The 18164-nt window shown below is 36.9% G+C and overlaps 1 protein-coding gene across 1 annotated transcript in view; it reads right to left on the reverse strand.

The window, feature by feature from the left end:
* Positions 1-18164, reverse strand: part of NBAS (NBAS subunit of NRZ tethering complex) — a gene marked incomplete at its 5' end in the record, with an annotated part of 193283 nt that overhangs the window by 71452 nt on the left and 103667 nt on the right. The window contains 2 exons of the mRNA XM_082481713.1: positions 1577-1687; positions 8607-8836. Coding sequence (XP_082337839.1) covers positions 1577-1687; positions 8607-8836 — 341 coding nt within the window. The remainder of the gene's footprint in view (positions 1-1576; positions 1688-8606; positions 8837-18164) is intronic.

The following is an 18164-nucleotide window of genomic DNA, read 5'->3' on the forward strand; positions in this document are numbered from 1 at the left end:
ATAGTTAATACAAACAATGTAAGTGCTTCTTTTGAGCTTCTCCTACATAAAGTGGCTTATAGAAATACTGCATATTTGGTTAAAGAGATTAAGTCTTAGAATAAACTTCTTTCAGTTCAGAATGAATGCATAACAAGGCATGCATTATTAATGCCGTAATCCCAAGGCTAAAATATACCGTAATGGCCATATGCTGTCAATCAACTTTAAAATGAGATTATGATATAACAAAAACATGCTCAGCAGCATATTATGCTATTATACATCAATTTTCAAGATTTTTTTGAATTTCATTAGGGAAAAGGTTGTTACTTTGTACTTCAGTGATTTCAGAATTCTATGAATACTAACTCATGGAGGACAAGAACAAAGAAAATGAGAGAAAACTGTTGCAAAATACCTTAGGTAACACTCTAGTCCCAGAGAAGTCATCTGGCTCTTTCACATTCGCCCCAGTGTTGCCATGTTTATACCCTAACTGTCTATTTTGTTTAAAGCACTAAATAATTTAGCAGCATCAGAATTTAGAGGGTATGACTTCTCTGTTTTCTGGAGGAAGCAACAAAAATCTCAGAATGCTACTTCATCTTCTCAGACCTTGCACCAACATCTATCAGGCTTTGGTTTTTTAACGCTTCACGTTTTATAAAACATTTTAATGCTTTTTAATTAATAGTTAATGTTAAGAGAGGTAGAAATACTGCTGTAAGCTAAAGCTGCTTTCAGAATTTAAAATCTGAAACAAACGAGACTAATTTGATCACGTCTGTCAGAACAGTAGATAAGAGCTGCTGTATTACACAGGGGGCTCTACATCACTGTCATCCAAATGCACTTTCAGGCAAGTAGCTTAGTGTGTCATCAAATGGGTTTATTCATCTTTCAGTGGGTAAAAAATACTGGTCTGACTGACAAGATGTCAAAGTTAAAAAAAAAAAAAAAAAAAAAAAAAAAGAAAGCTTTGGATCCAATTCCGGAATAGAAAAACATCCCACCCGTGCCCCCACCAATGCCAGGTCTGTTCTGCCATAATCTTGTAGGCTAGAACAGTTCCAAGGAAATACTGTAAAAAAAGGGGCTTCTATCAAAAACTGAAACTGAGATGAATAGACGAATGATGTGAATGGGAAGCTCCAATATATTTATTTCCTTCGCTATTATGTAGAAGAGACATTAGTAAGTAGCAAAATCTTTTTTTTTTAAATAAATAATTATATAAAAACAATCAAGCCTCAGGACATATTCCAAGGGACTGTAAAAACAACTACAAACCAAGTTGCTATCAGAAGAGAGCACTAAGCATTCAAACCTGTGGAAACCTACACACTGAAACAAAGTCCCGGAGCACTTATAAGAACAGTAAGACACATAAGGACTTCTATCCTTACCTGTAACACCTATATTCATTGATGATTACAAAAGCATCAAAAGACAAAAATTGCCAAACTATCACAACACAAGGAATATGAAAACACAAATCAAACTCTACCCCCAATATACTTCAATTTTCTCCTAGGTTAGCACATATTTCTGTGTAACAGAACTCAAAGTGTTATTTGCAGCGGAGACAACATACCCACTGTCGGTGAATAAAAATTCCAGATGGGTCATATAAACTTCCCAAAGTGGAACATTGTATCGCTGAGCCAAAGAAACAGAAATCTTGTAGACATTTTCTTCAAGTGTTCTTGTAGAGGAAAGACATGAAAGAAAACAAGAGAAAGAAACACTAAGCCCCTTGAGACCTGACATGAAAATAAATATTTACATTAGAAAAGTAACAATCTTTTTGAATTATTATTTTTTTTATAAACCAAGAAACTAAAATCACAGTTCAATAAAAATCCAAGTGTGTCTTCTTGCATTTGCTTATGCTCAGTGCTGCATTTGAGAAAAAAGAAAAAATTAGAAAAAGAAAGAAAAAAAAATAAAAATCAAACCACAGAGCTATTCCAAAGACAGGCACCTGCTCCACATACACTTGAGGTCTCAACGACAGTTTCAGCTTAACCTTTGTGCTAAAGGAAAAACCTCAGTTTTCAGTTCGTTTCCATTTTTAATAGTGGCAAAGGATATCATGTGTCACAGTTAGCATGTATTTCATTGAGTTGCAACACCTACAAAAAGACATTTTAGCACAACTGGTATGTAGGTCCTCAAAGCTCTTCCTAGTTTACAGACAGAAACAGTCTTAGTATTTGCAGACTAAAAGAAGGTGTGAAAATGTCCAAGAAATATTAAAAACTGGTTTTCTGTTCCTGTATATCCCTGTATCTCCCAACAGATGGAGAATCTGCTAAGTGACTAAAGCCTGAAGTTAACTTCATATTAATTTTTACTATCACAGCTCAAATAGACACACATAGGTTTTGTCTTTATGGTAGTATAGGTGCAATACAAAACTACTAAGGCTGATGCTGGGTTTTGGGAGGTTTGGTTTGGTTTGAGTGTGGGTTATTTTTCCAGAATAATTCCAAGAAAAATACTATCTGTTTATAACTACATCCTAATAGACCTGTCACAAACAACTGTTTTTGAAAGTGTATTTAATGTGAATACTGTTGACCATATTGTTTTAGATTCTTTAATTAAAAACTCATGTGGGACTAAGGAAAAAAAGACTTACACAACATGAGGTATTACAAAATACAATTGTAATTGTCAGTAAATTAGTTTACAAGAGTATATTCACATCACTTCTTCAGACTCACGTTAAAGAGTTTACTCCATAAACCGGACTGACCTTAGCATATCATGTTTAACACCTTCCTTAGACTCATTATATTGTCTTCTATATTACTAGGAGGACAAGGTGGAGACTTTGCAAAGCAACAACAACCTTTAGTACAAAATTTTCTGTATTATCATCACGATCCATGTATGACAATAAAAGTTAAGCACAACACCACCACCCCCAGATTAAAGACCATATCCTCCCAGTTCTTTTTTTGTCCTTTACAAACATAGATCTACACCATATCATGATCTATGCTAAACAAAGCTTACAGCTGGAGTCTACAGGGTCTCTTCGCCCTTGGTGAACAGCTGACACACCCGTACAACTTAACTCTGATTTTTAGATGCTCAATCCAACATATAATTACATTCCACTATGACAGTTACTACAGGTATTGCAGAACTAAAATAAGATCTAGGATATAGAGTAGAAAAGCACAATGCCATGAAAGAACATATTGCTGAAAAATCTTCACAACCAGCTACCAGAATAGCCTTTGCATTATAACTATTGCCCTAATAGTTGAAAAAAAAACACCAAAACAAAAAACCCCACACAAACAAACAAACAAACAAACAAAACGGAAAAAAAAAGTAACCTTCTTGTGATGACTTTAGTAATAACAAACCCCGAAAAATATTAGGCACTTTACGCTGAATAACATCCATGTAAATTCAAGGAGGCAGAATAGAATCACAGAATCACAGACTAGTTTGGTTTGGAAAGGCCCTTCAAAGGTCATCTTGTCCAACTGCCCCCACAATAAGCAGGGACATTTTCCACTAAATCAGGTTGCTCAGAGCTCCGTCCAACCTGACCTGGAATGTTTCCAGGGATGGGGCATCCACCACCTCTCTGGGAAACCTGTGCCACTGTTTCACCACCTGCACTGTAAAAAAAACTTTCTATCTAGTCTGAATCTACGCTCTTTTAGTTTAAAGCCATTACCCCTTGTCCTATCATAACAGGCCCTGCTGAAAAGTTTGTTCCCATCTTTCTTATAAGCCTCCTTTAAGCACTGAAAGGCTGCAATAAGGTCCCTCCAGAACCTTCTCTTCTCCAGGCTGAACCACCCCAACTCTCTCAGCCTGTCCTCACAGGAGGTGCTCCAGCCCTCTGATCATTTTTGTGGCCTTCTCTGGACCTGCTCCAACAGGTCCATGTCCTTCTTATGTTTGGGGCTCCAGAGCTGGATGCAGGACTCCAAGTGGAACACAAGCATTAAAAGAAATAGATTTTGATAAAAATGGAAGTTGTTTGTTTTTTTTTTTAAAATACATTTAAAGCAGAAGGAAAAACAAAACAAAACACCACAAAAAACCCCGCGCTATCCTGCCTTTTCTGTCCAATGGCCATGGCACCTTCCCTCTGATTTTCCAGCACAGTAAGGCTCCCTGTACCCAAACTCTTGAAACTAGACTCAATACTTCAATGCAAACAGGAGAACACTTTTAAACTCAGCCAGCAATGACGTATGCATAACAGGATGATCTAAACTTCTTCAAAAATACTCCATAAGAGTCATCTAGTCTTTAGAGGCAGATGCTCTATTCTATTTTTTGCCATTAAGGAGAAGTACCATGACAACGCTGCATTGTAAATTCCAGATTAGCAGCCACAGTTTGTGCAGGTTGTCATTAAGTACATAAAAGCAGATCTATTTTAACTAGGGATACATAACAGCTGTTGCCAAATCACAACACACATATACTTACATTCCTTTGCCTTTTCCAGAAATCATCTGATGTACTGTCAAGGGGATTACTAGTTAAAGTGATGGTGAAGATTGATGCAAGAACTGCACAGCGGGCATGCCACTGGCTAAGGGGAAGATAACAGAGGATATTCAGGAAAAGCTACACTGGAGATGATGAGGTTAAGAGTAGTATTCTGCAGGCTAGTCCTCAACATTGATCTCAGTACTTTCATTAATTAAAAAAACAAAACAAAACAAAAAAAAAACAAAAAAAAACCACAAAGTACAATATATTACTTTCCTTGTATCATCAATTCAGATACAGAGTATTCTGACAGAAGAAAAAGTTGATCTTTAGGAACGTTCTAATAACCCTCTACTTAAAAAGTAAATACTACAGCAACCTCTGAAATGAACAATGGAGCTACTGGAGAGAATCCAGTGAAGGGCCACAAAGGTGATGAAGGGCCTGGAGCATCTCTCCTATGAGGCAAGGCTGAGAGAACTGTGACTGTTCAGCCTGCAGAAGAGAAGGCTTGAGGGACGGGATGGGACGGGACGTAATCTCCTCAATGTATATGAGTACCTGAAGGGAGGGTGCAAAGAGGATAGAGCCAGGCCCTTTTCAGTGTGCCCAGTGACGGGACCAGAGGCAATGGGCACAAACTAAAACACAGGAGGTTCCCTCTGAACATCAGGAAACACTTTGTTACTGTGAGGGTGATCGAGCACTTGCACAAGTTGTCCAGGTGGCCATGGAGTCTGCATCCTTGGAGGTATTCAAAAGCCATCTGGACACAGTCCTGGGCAACTGGCTCTAGGTGGCCCGGCTTGAGCAGAGGGGTTGGACCATATGAGCTCCAGAGGTCCCTTCCAACCTTAACTATTCTGTGATTCAGTTAGAGAGGAAGATGATACGAATGCTTTAGTTGCACAATAACTCAGTCAGTCATAAAATCAGGAGCGGCTCTTGGAGCTAGTGGGATCCATTCCCCCTAGCACTTCATAAACCTTACTAAAATCTTATCCTTCTGTCCTAAGAGTGGCATGCAGTGGCAGCATAAGGCAATGAAGGTTTAAGGAAATAATACTGTATAAATGAAGAAAAGTAACTAGTTATTCATTGTCAAGATAATACTGAAAAGACAAGAACAAGTAGTTGTTACACAGTGAAAAGCTGAAAAAATATCCACTACCTTGTAAAGGACCTTTTAACTTTCTTTTACACACCCCTTTTCAGGCCCAGCCCTAACCGCTGTCTCTGTGAGCCTGAGGACTGCCAGAGAAATCCCCACTGAAGGCTCCGGTGCAGGCACAGTTTGGATGTACCTCCCGTGTGTTGCTGCACCAAGACTGGTGCAAAAACAAAGTCAGAAGCAGTTCTTGCAGATGGTTCTTGGCCACCCTGCCTGTGTGCTAGCATGCATTTCCAAAGTATAAAAAAAAATATGCCTGTGAAAGTATAAGAAAAAAAATATATATATATATCTGTACAGTAGCATTCAGCTGGGATTTTGCTGACTAGTTTCAAGCTCACAGAAGTAAAGATTTGGCAGCTCAGAGCAATTTTGCCTTTTTTTTTTTTATCTTGTTCTCTGAAATCTCTGTTGTATCACACATGTCCATGTGTTTGCTCACAATCACTGTCTTCAACATTTTCTGTCGACATGAATCAGCTACAAAGCACAAAGCATTAGAACCACCACTAGATTCCATCATAATAAAGGGAAATGAGATCCAGTTGCCTGTCCCTCCAAAAAGTGTTTAAAAAAAAAAAAAAAAAAGGCAATCCAACTTGGAGAAGTAAAATGAAGATTTAAGACAAGAGCCTTTAGTTTCCTCTCATGTTTGAAGCAGGAAAAGGAGATGGAAGAATACGGCTGTTTGTTAAGTTCAGCAGCAGCGATGCATCAGGGAGAAAAGGCTGTGTCTACACTGGCAATAGAGCACAGCAGCATAGCAAAAGCATACACAATGGTTCAGAAGCTAACTTCGCTAATAAGAGCTGAAGTACATTCAAAGTGATTTCATTCAGGACCTTCTGGTTTAGTCTTCTGGAAAGGGATCTAGTCCATATGCACCAAAATCATTCTGAGAAACCAATAAGTGCAAGCCAAGTTGTGCAATTGTCAAGCACCAAAAAATTTAAAGGAAGTATTTTAGATCAGTGACTTAAGACAAGGAAGAACTCTGTATTAAATCATTAAAATCAACTTCTGATTTCAACATTTTAAGAGAAGGACTGAAGGGCTGAAGACCTCAGAGCAGGTGGGGGGGGGGGGGGAGGAAGCAGCCACCCAAAAGCTGGCCTCATGTGAAAGAATAATTTAAAAACCTTACATACCATAGTCGGCCTGAAGCTACATGGGACTTCACTCAACAATTCCCATTCATTGTTGCTCCAGTTTCCCTAATTCCTTTCCAGATACATCCTGGCTCTATTTTTCCCAAATAAATTGTTAACTGCTTAAGAAAAAACCTTGACTAAGTCCGTGAGGCACTCAGATCTTTAAATATTTGATAAATAATGCATAACGAGCTCTAATGTCAGTACACCAAATATGGAAGATAAATTTGACAGCTATTTGCTAAAAAGTTTTAGCAAACTGTTCATTCTAGTACAAAGCTGGTTTGTAAATAAGACACCGTCTCTTCCAGGTGTTGGTTCCTGCAAACAGCACTTCATAAAAGATTAAAAACATGAGGCGCTTAATGATAATTCAAAACTAAGAAAAAACATGCTACACAATTGAATTAAATTTGCACATTGTTTTCATGAGAAAATGCAGATTATGAGTCAACTGAGAAGATTAAAGCAAGGAAGCTGCAAGCTGAAGAATTAATTGGATCTTTGCAACTGCCTAATATGGAACTACCACTCTCATCTGCACGCGATGAAGCCTTATTCTTACTAACCCTTTCATATTGTGCTTCAGTCTCTACTCGCTGTAAGGAACTTGGTCTTCATAGCGTTTATTTTTACAAAAGACAGTATCTAAAGGACTCTTGGATGAGACTGTAAGTAAGCATGCTGCATCTGAATAAATATCTAGAACAACAGAAGGATTTTTGTATTGAAATTACTGTAGATAATCATCAAGATGTAACATTCACCTAGTGCATACTACTGATATGACACGTGCCTAATGAAAAATATATACAAAACAGGTAACACCAATGGAAACATTAAAAGATGCCAAAATCTATGCAGGTATAGATTTTCTAGATGCAAAGCAGCAGCTTGCTTAGTGTTCAAAACCCGAGATTACACCACTATTCTTATTCAGCATTTCATATCAATGCTTTTTACTAACAAATTTCTATTGGAATTGCAGTTATCAGTAGCTACATAGGTGGAAGACTGTAACCATCTCAATGTAGTCTTCAAAAGCTTTATGCACAGAGTAGTTTAAAATTACATCAAAAATTACATTAAAAGCTTCTTATTGCACAGAACTCTTCCTTTGACAGTCTAGCACCTATTCAACCATGATTGCCTTCAAAACATATAGATTTCAAGTATATTCATGACTTGTCCACAGCTTAAAGTACCTGCATGCAGATGTTAATTGAAAGTATTTTTAAAATGAAAAGACAGCACTATCCTATATCTTTCCTTTTTTTCCATTCTGGATCACTGAAAGGTGAGACAAAAGCGTTCTAAATATCAAAATGTGCAGTGAAGGCTTCAATTGACTGCAGGGGAAAAATATTGTAATATACAGTAGTTTTAACTAAATTATTAAAAACAAAACACAGTTTATTAGAATTTTTCTTTTTAAACTATAGTTCATTACAAACTTTGATGCTTGGGCATACCCTAATAGATTGCTAGGACAGGTTTAGAAGAGATGAAAAGAAAAGATCAGACCTCTACTTACTCTCTGATTTCATTCATCCCTTATTAACTTTTAATGTTAGCAGTTAATAAACAAAGAGTTATAGCTTCCATTAAAAGTTATCAATCAATTTATTTGAGCAACATTTCATTTAAGTGGAGTGGTCGAGTAGAAAAGGCTCCAATTGTAGCAGTATTACAATGTAAATCTCTAAAGCAACTGGTAACGTATCCCTTCTAAAGGTCAGCAGTGCTTTCAATTTACTTTCCTGATTTAAAGCTTAAAGTAATTCCATTTTAAAATAAAGAAAATAAACATAATAGACATTACTTACTCTGCCAATCCCAGTATTGTTTCTCTCTTGTACTGACCATCTGCTGTAAATCTCTGCACATCCACTCCTTTGCCAAGTCCTTGCAGAATCTGAGCTTGAGTGAAATCCAGGAGTCGTTCATTGTAGTAATGCAGCTGATTTATCAAAGTTGCAATTTCTTCAGGCCAGTCTGCGTAGCCATACTGAGTAACATGCTTTGTGACCATCTGAATCAGCTCTTTTGGATCAGCCTGTGAAAATAATTGAAGACAAACTAAAAAAAGCCCTGTAAATTTCTGTGAAAAAAAATTACCATTTTGTAATTGATTCCTGTGTTCAGAACTGAAATATTTTTTCCATTTTTGAGAAGTTTTAAGTACAACAGAATTCCAAATTTTCTGTAAGGGTTATTCACTATGACTTTAAAAGTTGTCCATTTGGAAAATTTTAGACTATTCACACAAAATTTACCTAACCAAATTAATACTAACAACTACTTCACTAGGACTGAATGAATTTGTTTTTAAACCCCTCGTTTTAATTAATGTTGAACTGGGCAAATAATTGGTAAAACACTTGAACAAATCAAAGAAAACTTGCCAAATCTCTCCTCAATTACAAACACTACAAGTTAAGTTTACTCAAACAGAGACTCTACTTTAAAAGTAAGAATGGAAGCAATATTGCAAGCTGTTGGGTTTTTTTTTCTACTGAATTTCTGATACAATTCTATTACACAGAATCATAGAGTGGTTTAGGTTGGAAAGGACCTTGAAGATCATCGAGTTCCAACCCCCCCTGCCATAGGCAGGGACACCTCTCACTAGACCAAGGAATAGCTTTGCATTTTAAGAGTAAAGCACCGATATTTTCCAAGAATGAGAAGCGCTGCAGGATCTGCAAATTACACACAAGAGGCATTGCCTACACCCCGAAGCCTTCAAATAATTAACTGTTGATCATCCATAGATTAGGACAACCTTTGTTTTCCGAATACCTTCATCACAAATCAAACTTACTTTTCTGCGTTAGAAATTACACATCAAGTGTATATTTAATCAGCCACTAACTTCTTGTACTCAAACCCCCACATAGCAAAGCAGCAATTTAGAACATGAAAAATATTCTGCATGTTTGTAAGGGAAAAGGAACCCATGTACTGTAGAGTTCCTAATTATCTCAAGATCTGGACAGTGGCTATGTCTAGGTACCTCCACTTGAACGCAGCTGTGTGCGATACGTAATCACTCGGCACACTCAACACCTTGATTTCTCTCTTCCATGAAAAACGAGACCACCAGCAGCACAATGCCCACAAGGAAGCACCGTGACTTCTGTGTAGCACCCACTGAGGAAGGAGAGCCACCACAAGAGCTAACTGTAACTGAAATATTATCTAAAAGAAACAGCTAATTTAACTGCTGTGATCTCAAGAATGTTGTGTGTACTGAACAAACATACTTTGTTTTTATTACAGAATGATTCTGCTAAATTAGAAGCTAAACTTATGAACATTAACTAGAGCGCACAGCAGGGTAAAACATGCACCGAATGTTTGAACCTTGAGGCACGCTTGAATTTTTCTATGACTTGCTGGTCATGCTAAATTGTTGTGTTGTTTTTTTTTTTTCCCCCCTTTTTTCTTTTCAAGTCTTAGCTGACAGGCTGCTCACCAAGTCATATTAAATGCTACAGGGCATCCTTTTTCCTCTCCCCATGATATTTTTCTGAAGCCCTCTAAACATGCAAACTCATTGATTTTACAAACAACATCAGTGTTCTTTCAAGGCTGCTTAGGAGATTGGTAACAGGATAATAAAACCTCAGAAAAGAGACAGGCAAGCAGAGCAGTGCCTCTACAACACAATTATATCAGCTGGAAACAAATCCACTGCTTATTATGTACCCTGGTATCTCATTTTAGGTGATACACTAGAATGTGAGCATGGAGACAGGGAAGGTCAGAGCAAGACGAGGAAACCCATATAACATAATTGCCTATATCCTCTGTACAGTCCACTGAGAAAGGCAGGTCCCCCTGACAACCTATGAGGGTAAATTTGCTCTCTTTTGGTAGTTTCCCCTCTCTCCATTAAGAAGAATGGAATCCAATGTCAGCACTCTTCTTCCAGTGCACAGCCCACAGGATTGTTCATAAAGTACACAAAGACAACCTTGAAAGTCTTTTCAAACAAATATGTCAGAACTCTTCCTCGAGAAATGGCTTCTGAAGATTAAAAGATAACATTTTAAATAAGTTTCCTGAATAGCACATAATTTTTCAACACTAACGTCAAATAATACTAACTACTATGACAGGTAGATTAAAACCATTTTATTTTTGCTCCACTGTTGTCTTCAATACATTGGGCAATCATCATCTTTAAATATGAAATTACTTTTAAAACCAGTAATCTGCCACCTTACTTCCAATCATAATATTCTGACAAAGTTGGCACCCTCTCAGATGACATCTACCACTAGTGCCAACCTTCGTTCCCTATTTGTTACATTTCCCTAAAAGCATCTGTGTGCAATCTTCCTGTTCATGCTTCATTGGAACACCTTAAGGCTATTTAATCAGCTTAATCGTTTTCCTGCTAATATTTTTGCCAAATAATACCTATAAAGATGCAATAGTAAGTGTGTAGTTCCGCCAGGACTGCTCTCCACCAAATTATCCAGTAGTGTTTCATTGTTTCTTCTACCCTTTCTATCAATACCAGGTTATAATAAAAAATAGAATTAAAAAAACCTGGACCGAGGACCACTGTGTGACACAGTAGTACCACCACAAATAATAATGATGACAAACTGTTACAACGAGGGAAAGAGAAGTGGAAGATAATTTGATGTACATGTTTAGAGGAACAATGTGATCCCTGGATGTACATACGAGGAATGAGAAACAAAAAAAATTAGACTGAAGTTTTTCACCAAGATAACTGTTTCCCACTATTAGGTTCTTTTCTGAATTTGAAGTTCTGAAATATATTATAAAAGGGATGGCTCTGAAAAGTATCACAAAAATTATTTAAAGGATTTAAGAAACACGACTTACAGTAATAGACAAATAATGCCTTTGGAAGCAGGGTCTATTGAGCATATTACTGGCAGAGTTGGAATAATAGAATCATACCCTGTATGAATATGTACGTATATCCATACATATGTAAGGTGAAATAGCACAACAAACTCTTCAATCTAGGAGATAAAAGTATGAAATCTGATAGCTGGAGAATTAACAGATATACATTCAGACTAAAGAAGATGCACAAGTTGGTTTTTTATTGCAAGCAGTTGCTAAGGCCTACGTTGAACTCTTCACCAACAAAAATCTTTCAATCAAGTGTTGTCCTATTTTATCCCTTACAAGAACTATGCTCCAAACTATCAGAGCATGTGAAATCAAAAACTAGTTTAGAGAAATCCCCTAGCCGGCTTCACGCAGAGCCTATACTGACATCTGATGTGAGACTTTCTAGGTTCTTTTTTTAATCTATAAAAAAAAAAAAAAAATCCCAAGTTGCAGTTGTTTTCAAAACTAATTTACTGGACTGACACAGTTTTTCTTCTCTCAGATTTGTTATCCTTCTATAGATTTAAAATGTTTTCTTAAATAACAGTGCTGCTTGTGCAGTACTTATTAAACATTCAACACAAACTCAGTGAGACAACATAAACAGCAGAAATGTTTGGTATCAACTTGCGTAGAACTTGTATTTCATAATTTTAAGTACTTATTTTATTCTTTAACATCTTCACATTTTTAATAATACATGTTTTTTTTTAAAGTTAAGCACAAATATTTCTACATCTATTTGATACCTAATTCAGTTAGACATGATGCTTGTTATAACACTAATACAGAAAGATCATTATAGCTGTATTGCAAGTATTCAGAAAAGTTAACAATTTTTAATTGAAAAGACTGTAATAACTAGCTAGTAATAGTAGCTGGCGATAAAGAAAATTAGCAAAATCTGTAAAGGCTGACTCTTACTGCATCATTCATAGGGTTTACACATTCTTTGACTTCCTTAAAATTGGCACAGGTACTTTAAAAAAAAAAAAAAAAATCTTTACTGCAATTTGTGTAAATACAAATGAACTATGACAGATAAGACTGATAAGAAGTCATACTCAACTTGTTCTCTTCCTAATGTTATCTGTCAAAACCAAAAACCAACCAACCAACCAAACAAACAAAACCAAATCAAACAAACCACACATGAAAAAACCCAAACCGCTAATACACTATTATCTCTTGGTCTTTAAGATACTTCGAAATTGTGCCTAGCTGTCCAACTCCCTGCTTGGCCAGATTAATCTCCTCCTGTACTTCTAGACAGACGTTTGAACATGGCTTCCCCTCCCTGATCATTCAGGAAGCCTATTTTACATAAGAACACAGCAGCAAATATAGGGTAAGTTTCCAGAGAAGCCACAAGAGTAGACCGAATGTATTACAGCCTTAATTCATGAGCCTCCACAGCACTGCCCCTCGTGGGAAACCCCTCATGAACTACCCACCAACGCATTTTACTCATATGTTGGACTAGTGGTATGCTTTGTGCTGGAACAGTGTTGTCTTAGCAATAATGGCATAGACTTTGCCTAGCAATTAAAAAAAAAAAAAAAAAAAAAATTGGAGAGAAAATTAAAAAAAAACAAAACAAAACAAAACAAAAAAAACAACCATCACTGCAGCATAAAGCTAATTTAATTCCATGCTATTAGATGTGATTTACTCAGCACAGACCAAGACAAGTTACCATCAATACTGCAACACCGGCCCTTACCAGTAAGCCTCAGCTGGGGATCAGGGTCAACGTGACTAGATGTTTTAAAGCTGTATTTCTCTTTGACCATCCTCTGGGAGGCACACCTGTGAAGCCCTTCAGAATCTGTATGTCACCGTGGTATTATAAAAGCAACACCGGTTTAAAAAAAAAGAGATAAGAGGTTTTGATCCTGGAATTTCTTCACCCTGATCCCTAAAATAATCTTCAGTTCAATTTATTATTTTTTTTCCTGGGCAAGTTGCTATTTCTTTTTTTCTTTCAAATCCCTTTAAAAGACTTATTTCAGCCATACACATCAGAAAAAAAAAAAAAAACAATCTAAGTCACTTTTTCTCCCATTCCTCTCCTGCTCAGGAAGTGGCAACAATTTTACAGCTATAGTAAGAGATAAATAACAAAAAGCTCTACTGTAAACACATCATTGAGATAATACTAGATCATTGTAAGGCTATTTAGCTTGCTTACTTATCTTAAGACCAAGAATCTTTCAAATTGTTCTCAAAAGCAATATTATTGTTTTGGGTTTGTTTTTAATGTAAATGATCTTCAGGCACAGAAATCACGAGGAACACTGATGAGAAAAGCTGCTTAGATCATCAAGGCTAGTCCCTCATCACCACCCCAAATACATAACTGATAGCATGGACCTTTCTGGATTAAAGTTGCAAAATATTTCCATCACCTTTTGAACCGCAGACTTTTGGTCAGCTGCAACCACAGTGAGCCACAGGAATCTGAATGGGAATGCAGAGGACATGGTAGCTGTGCCTTGCAACACCACATTTGTTCTATACCATTTTAAGTGGTCCTAAGAAAGGAGATCATGCTGCAGATGAAGACGTGTACACCAAACAAAACCTTTCATCTCTTAAGGAGATCTCTTAGTTTGCAAAACGAAGAGACACACGCACACGAGCAAAGCAAGAGACACCAGGGAGCGGGATGTAAAACTCCTGCTACAGACACAGCTGCCCTTTGATCACTATCCTGACTCTAGCTGTTGCCCATCTCCAGCACTTCTAAAGAAAGCAAACTACACCTCTGGAAAGCACTTACATATCAGGAAGAAGAGGAGAACTCTCCCTAATCCTTGTAGCACCTGCCACAGTCCCTGTAGACAGAGATTCAATGTGCTATAAATTTGATGAGGGGAAAGCAAGAAAGAAAAGAAAGAAATAAAGAATAAAGAGAAGCACATGTGTGTGACATTTTTCCTCACATACCAAAACAGGAAAAAAGATTTACAGGAAAGAAGTAGTTCACTCAAGAAGTAAAATCCATCCCTCCATAGGACAGCTTTTCATTAATTAAATCAATGACACTTGTCCTAAATTGAGTCTGTTGTCACACTGTGAGTCAAGAGTACATTCCCTTAGCCACAGCACCATATGAATTTGGGGTGGCCTACCTTTCAGATCACAGCTGTCTCGTATCTGATCTGCTCAAAACCAAAGATAAAGGGTATGGCTGAGATGGAAGACCAGAACATCACAGAAATAAAACCTGTACTATCCCATCCCTCAAGTACAAGGATACCACAACTTACTTTTTCCTCCCACTGCTGCAGCTACATATATTGTTGGGTGACAACATTGATTTGTTCAGGATCCGCTTTCACAGCCTTTTTTTAAATGGATGCAGGAAGCAGGAAGCCCCATCACCCACCAGTGAAACCACACCAAGTCAATGTATAAGGGTACCTACTAGAATACTTTTATAAGCTACAAGATGCATCAGAATAAAGTTGCACAAACTAACCAAAAAATGAAGTAGAGATGAGCAATAAATCCTATCAGACCTAACACACTGACAATATTAAAAAGAAAAAAATCTATTTCAGATTTATCATCTTAAATCATAGAATGGCTTAGGTTGGAAGGGACCTTGAAGATGATCGAGTTCCAACCCCCCTGCCATGGGCAGGGACACCTCCCACTAGACCAGATTGCTCAAAGCCCCATCCAGCCTGGCTTTAAACTTCTCCACGGATGGAGCTTCCACAACTTCTCTGGGCAACCTGCTCCAGTGCCTTACTACCCTCAGAGTGAAAAATTTCTTCCTAATATCTAATCTAAATCTACCCTCTTCCAGTTTAAAGCCATTCCCCCTCATCCTATCATCATCCATCAACAGTTGTTGTCATTGTTTAATATAATGTCTCAGGTATACTTAAGCATAAGGATTTTAAAGCCTGTTTGTACTCTTAAAAAATGTTTGTCCCCACAGTACACCAAGAACAAACCACCTCTGTGTTGGTTTTGTTTGTTTGGTTGTTTTAAAAGAAAGAATGTTATATGTTTTGAATAAGCAATGTTGAAATGCAATGGTTGAAAACTGAAACACTTGGATAGGAAGGCAGCATATGCCACTGTCGCTCCAAGGTTATTATGGTGGAAACTAACCGAATCTTACAAGGACAAAAGGTTGCCCGAGATGTTGGTATGATTAAAGATATGTCATAAGCGGAATCCCAGGAATATTTTCTGCCAACAAAGCCACCAGTAGCAACTGAATAAGCAAGGATTGGGAGTTAAGCTGTTTGTTTTGAATTATGAACCAGATATTACTAGCGCACAACTTTAAAATAATATTACCTGTTGGTTTTATTCCTGCTTCAGAAATTACATTAAAGATGGTATTAGAATTGGGCTAAGCAGAGTACAGCATCTATTATGCAAAACCACGTTCTGCAGGATTTTTTTAACTGTATTTGAAGAGGTAGCCCAAATCACTGGCTAGAAATACCAAAAACTCAAAACCAGCAAGAAAATGCAGTTAACAAATTTGATTTCATCTATACATTTTGTTTTAAGGTCAAACAGCCACCCATCACAAAATTAAATCATATAGTCAGCCAGGATATCTGCAGTATTTGTAGACTACTGAATGTTACTATATACATGTTAGTCCAGAAATTGCCTTGAATTTTTACTGAAGTATTTTAAGGTAAATTCCTAACAGATGAAACTTGGTTACAAAAATAACACGTGATCTTTTAATAGCCAGCAGCAGAAGGAACAATGACCTCAAAGTTACTTTAACCTCAAACAAAAACACCAGGTATAAGTTAAATCAACATAGTTTCCAATACAGAAGCCAGTACTGCTGCAGGAAAAAAAAAAAAAAAAATAATGCAAGAGGCTACTATTAAGTAATAAAACATAAAAATAATTTGAAGAGTTGTCCAGGTAGTTGTTTCTACAGTTAAATTACTTATGTCTGAAGAGTTGAACAAATTGCTCTAGTGGTCTGTTTTAAATGCTTTTTTGTTTTGTTTTCAATTAGCTATTCCAGCAAGAGTGAGGAATAATTTGTCCCAAGAGAAAATATTTTCATAGTTTCTTTTCTACCTTCTGTTCGCTTACAGACTCTCTTATTGGGTAAGATATTGACAATTCAGGTTTGGGTAGAAAAATGTCATCTCATCATTTCACCTGAAAGCCGTTTTAGTGGAACTAACACATGATATATAAGAGGTTAAAATGTCAACTGAAAGAACACCTCTGAAAACAGAAAATTACTACACAGTTTTGAGTGAAGTGCCTACTAATTCATAGGACATAATTCACTTCCCATTTGCAGTCAGCATTCCTCTCAGTAAATAACGTCACAGTTTGGGTAATGATCCTAACCTTCTGTCCATCTCCCTTTTCTGTACAAAAATCATTGTGCTTTCTTTTTGAATAGATTATGTTATTCTATATTCTTTTAGAATGTCTTTAATCTTTATCTAAATGGCAGCAGCTGTAGTCATATACAGACTTTGGGACAAGCATACACGCATACTGTAAAACTTCATGACAATATGATACAGTTTTAGTTCAAGTGCAATATGGTATCCTTTTAATTTGCACAGTCACTTAACTGGACACATGCAAATATTTCTATATTTTACTAATTTAAAGCTTGAAAACTAAATATTCCATGAGCTACATGACAAAACAAAACACAGAATTTCCTCTTCCCTGACAGTTACTAAAATGCCAGAAGTCAAGTATTTTTTCATCCTACTCCCGGAGCACTGCTAGCACATCTCATTAGAAACATGAATTTCTCAGTGATCATCTTCTCCTATTGTGACGTATATTTTCATGAATAGCTTAGGCTAAATTTAGAGAGGCCAATCTAGCGTTTATCCTCATCTCTCCAAGATCAAAAACAAACAACCAAACAAACAATCCACCAAAAATCAAAGAGACAGGAGCCAGCTCTCTCACTTGATGGGAATTCAGCGTTGTCTGAAAAATTACCTATATTGCTAACCCAGATGAATAAAATTTTGCTAAAATATTTTGTGTTCTAAGATGAATTGAAAATTTCTGTCGGTGATAACAAAATTAATGCTGTTTACTGACTGGAGAAAATAGTTACAGAGCACAGAAAAGGAAAGAAAAAGAAAGCCAGAGCCAATTGACTAGAGGAAGCCTGCTTCAAAAAGCCTTTGGTCACTGTTTCCCAGAGAGAAACAAAACCCTCTGCAAGAAGGAAAGCATTAATACTTATCCCACCTACCTCCCTTGCATGAAAAGCCACAAATACGTCTCCAGAGGAACACAGGCAAGCTAAACCTCAAACCTCTCCTGAAATGAAAGCCTGGTTTGAAGATCCTCCTTTTTATAAGAGTATTTCTGAACAGCTGGCTCAAGAACAAGACTCACTCTGCTTTCAGAAGTAGGATTTAACAGAATAGCTTAGATAACCCTTGAGAAATAAAAATAAGAAACACTGTAACCATCTCCTTTTCTTAAGCAGAATTCATCTTTAAGAAATACAA

The sequence above is a fragment of the Vanellus vanellus genome (assembly GCF_965231255.1).
Source record: "Vanellus vanellus genome assembly, chromosome: 3".
In the NCBI taxonomy this organism is placed as follows: domain Eukaryota; kingdom Metazoa; phylum Chordata; class Aves; order Charadriiformes; family Charadriidae; genus Vanellus; species Vanellus vanellus.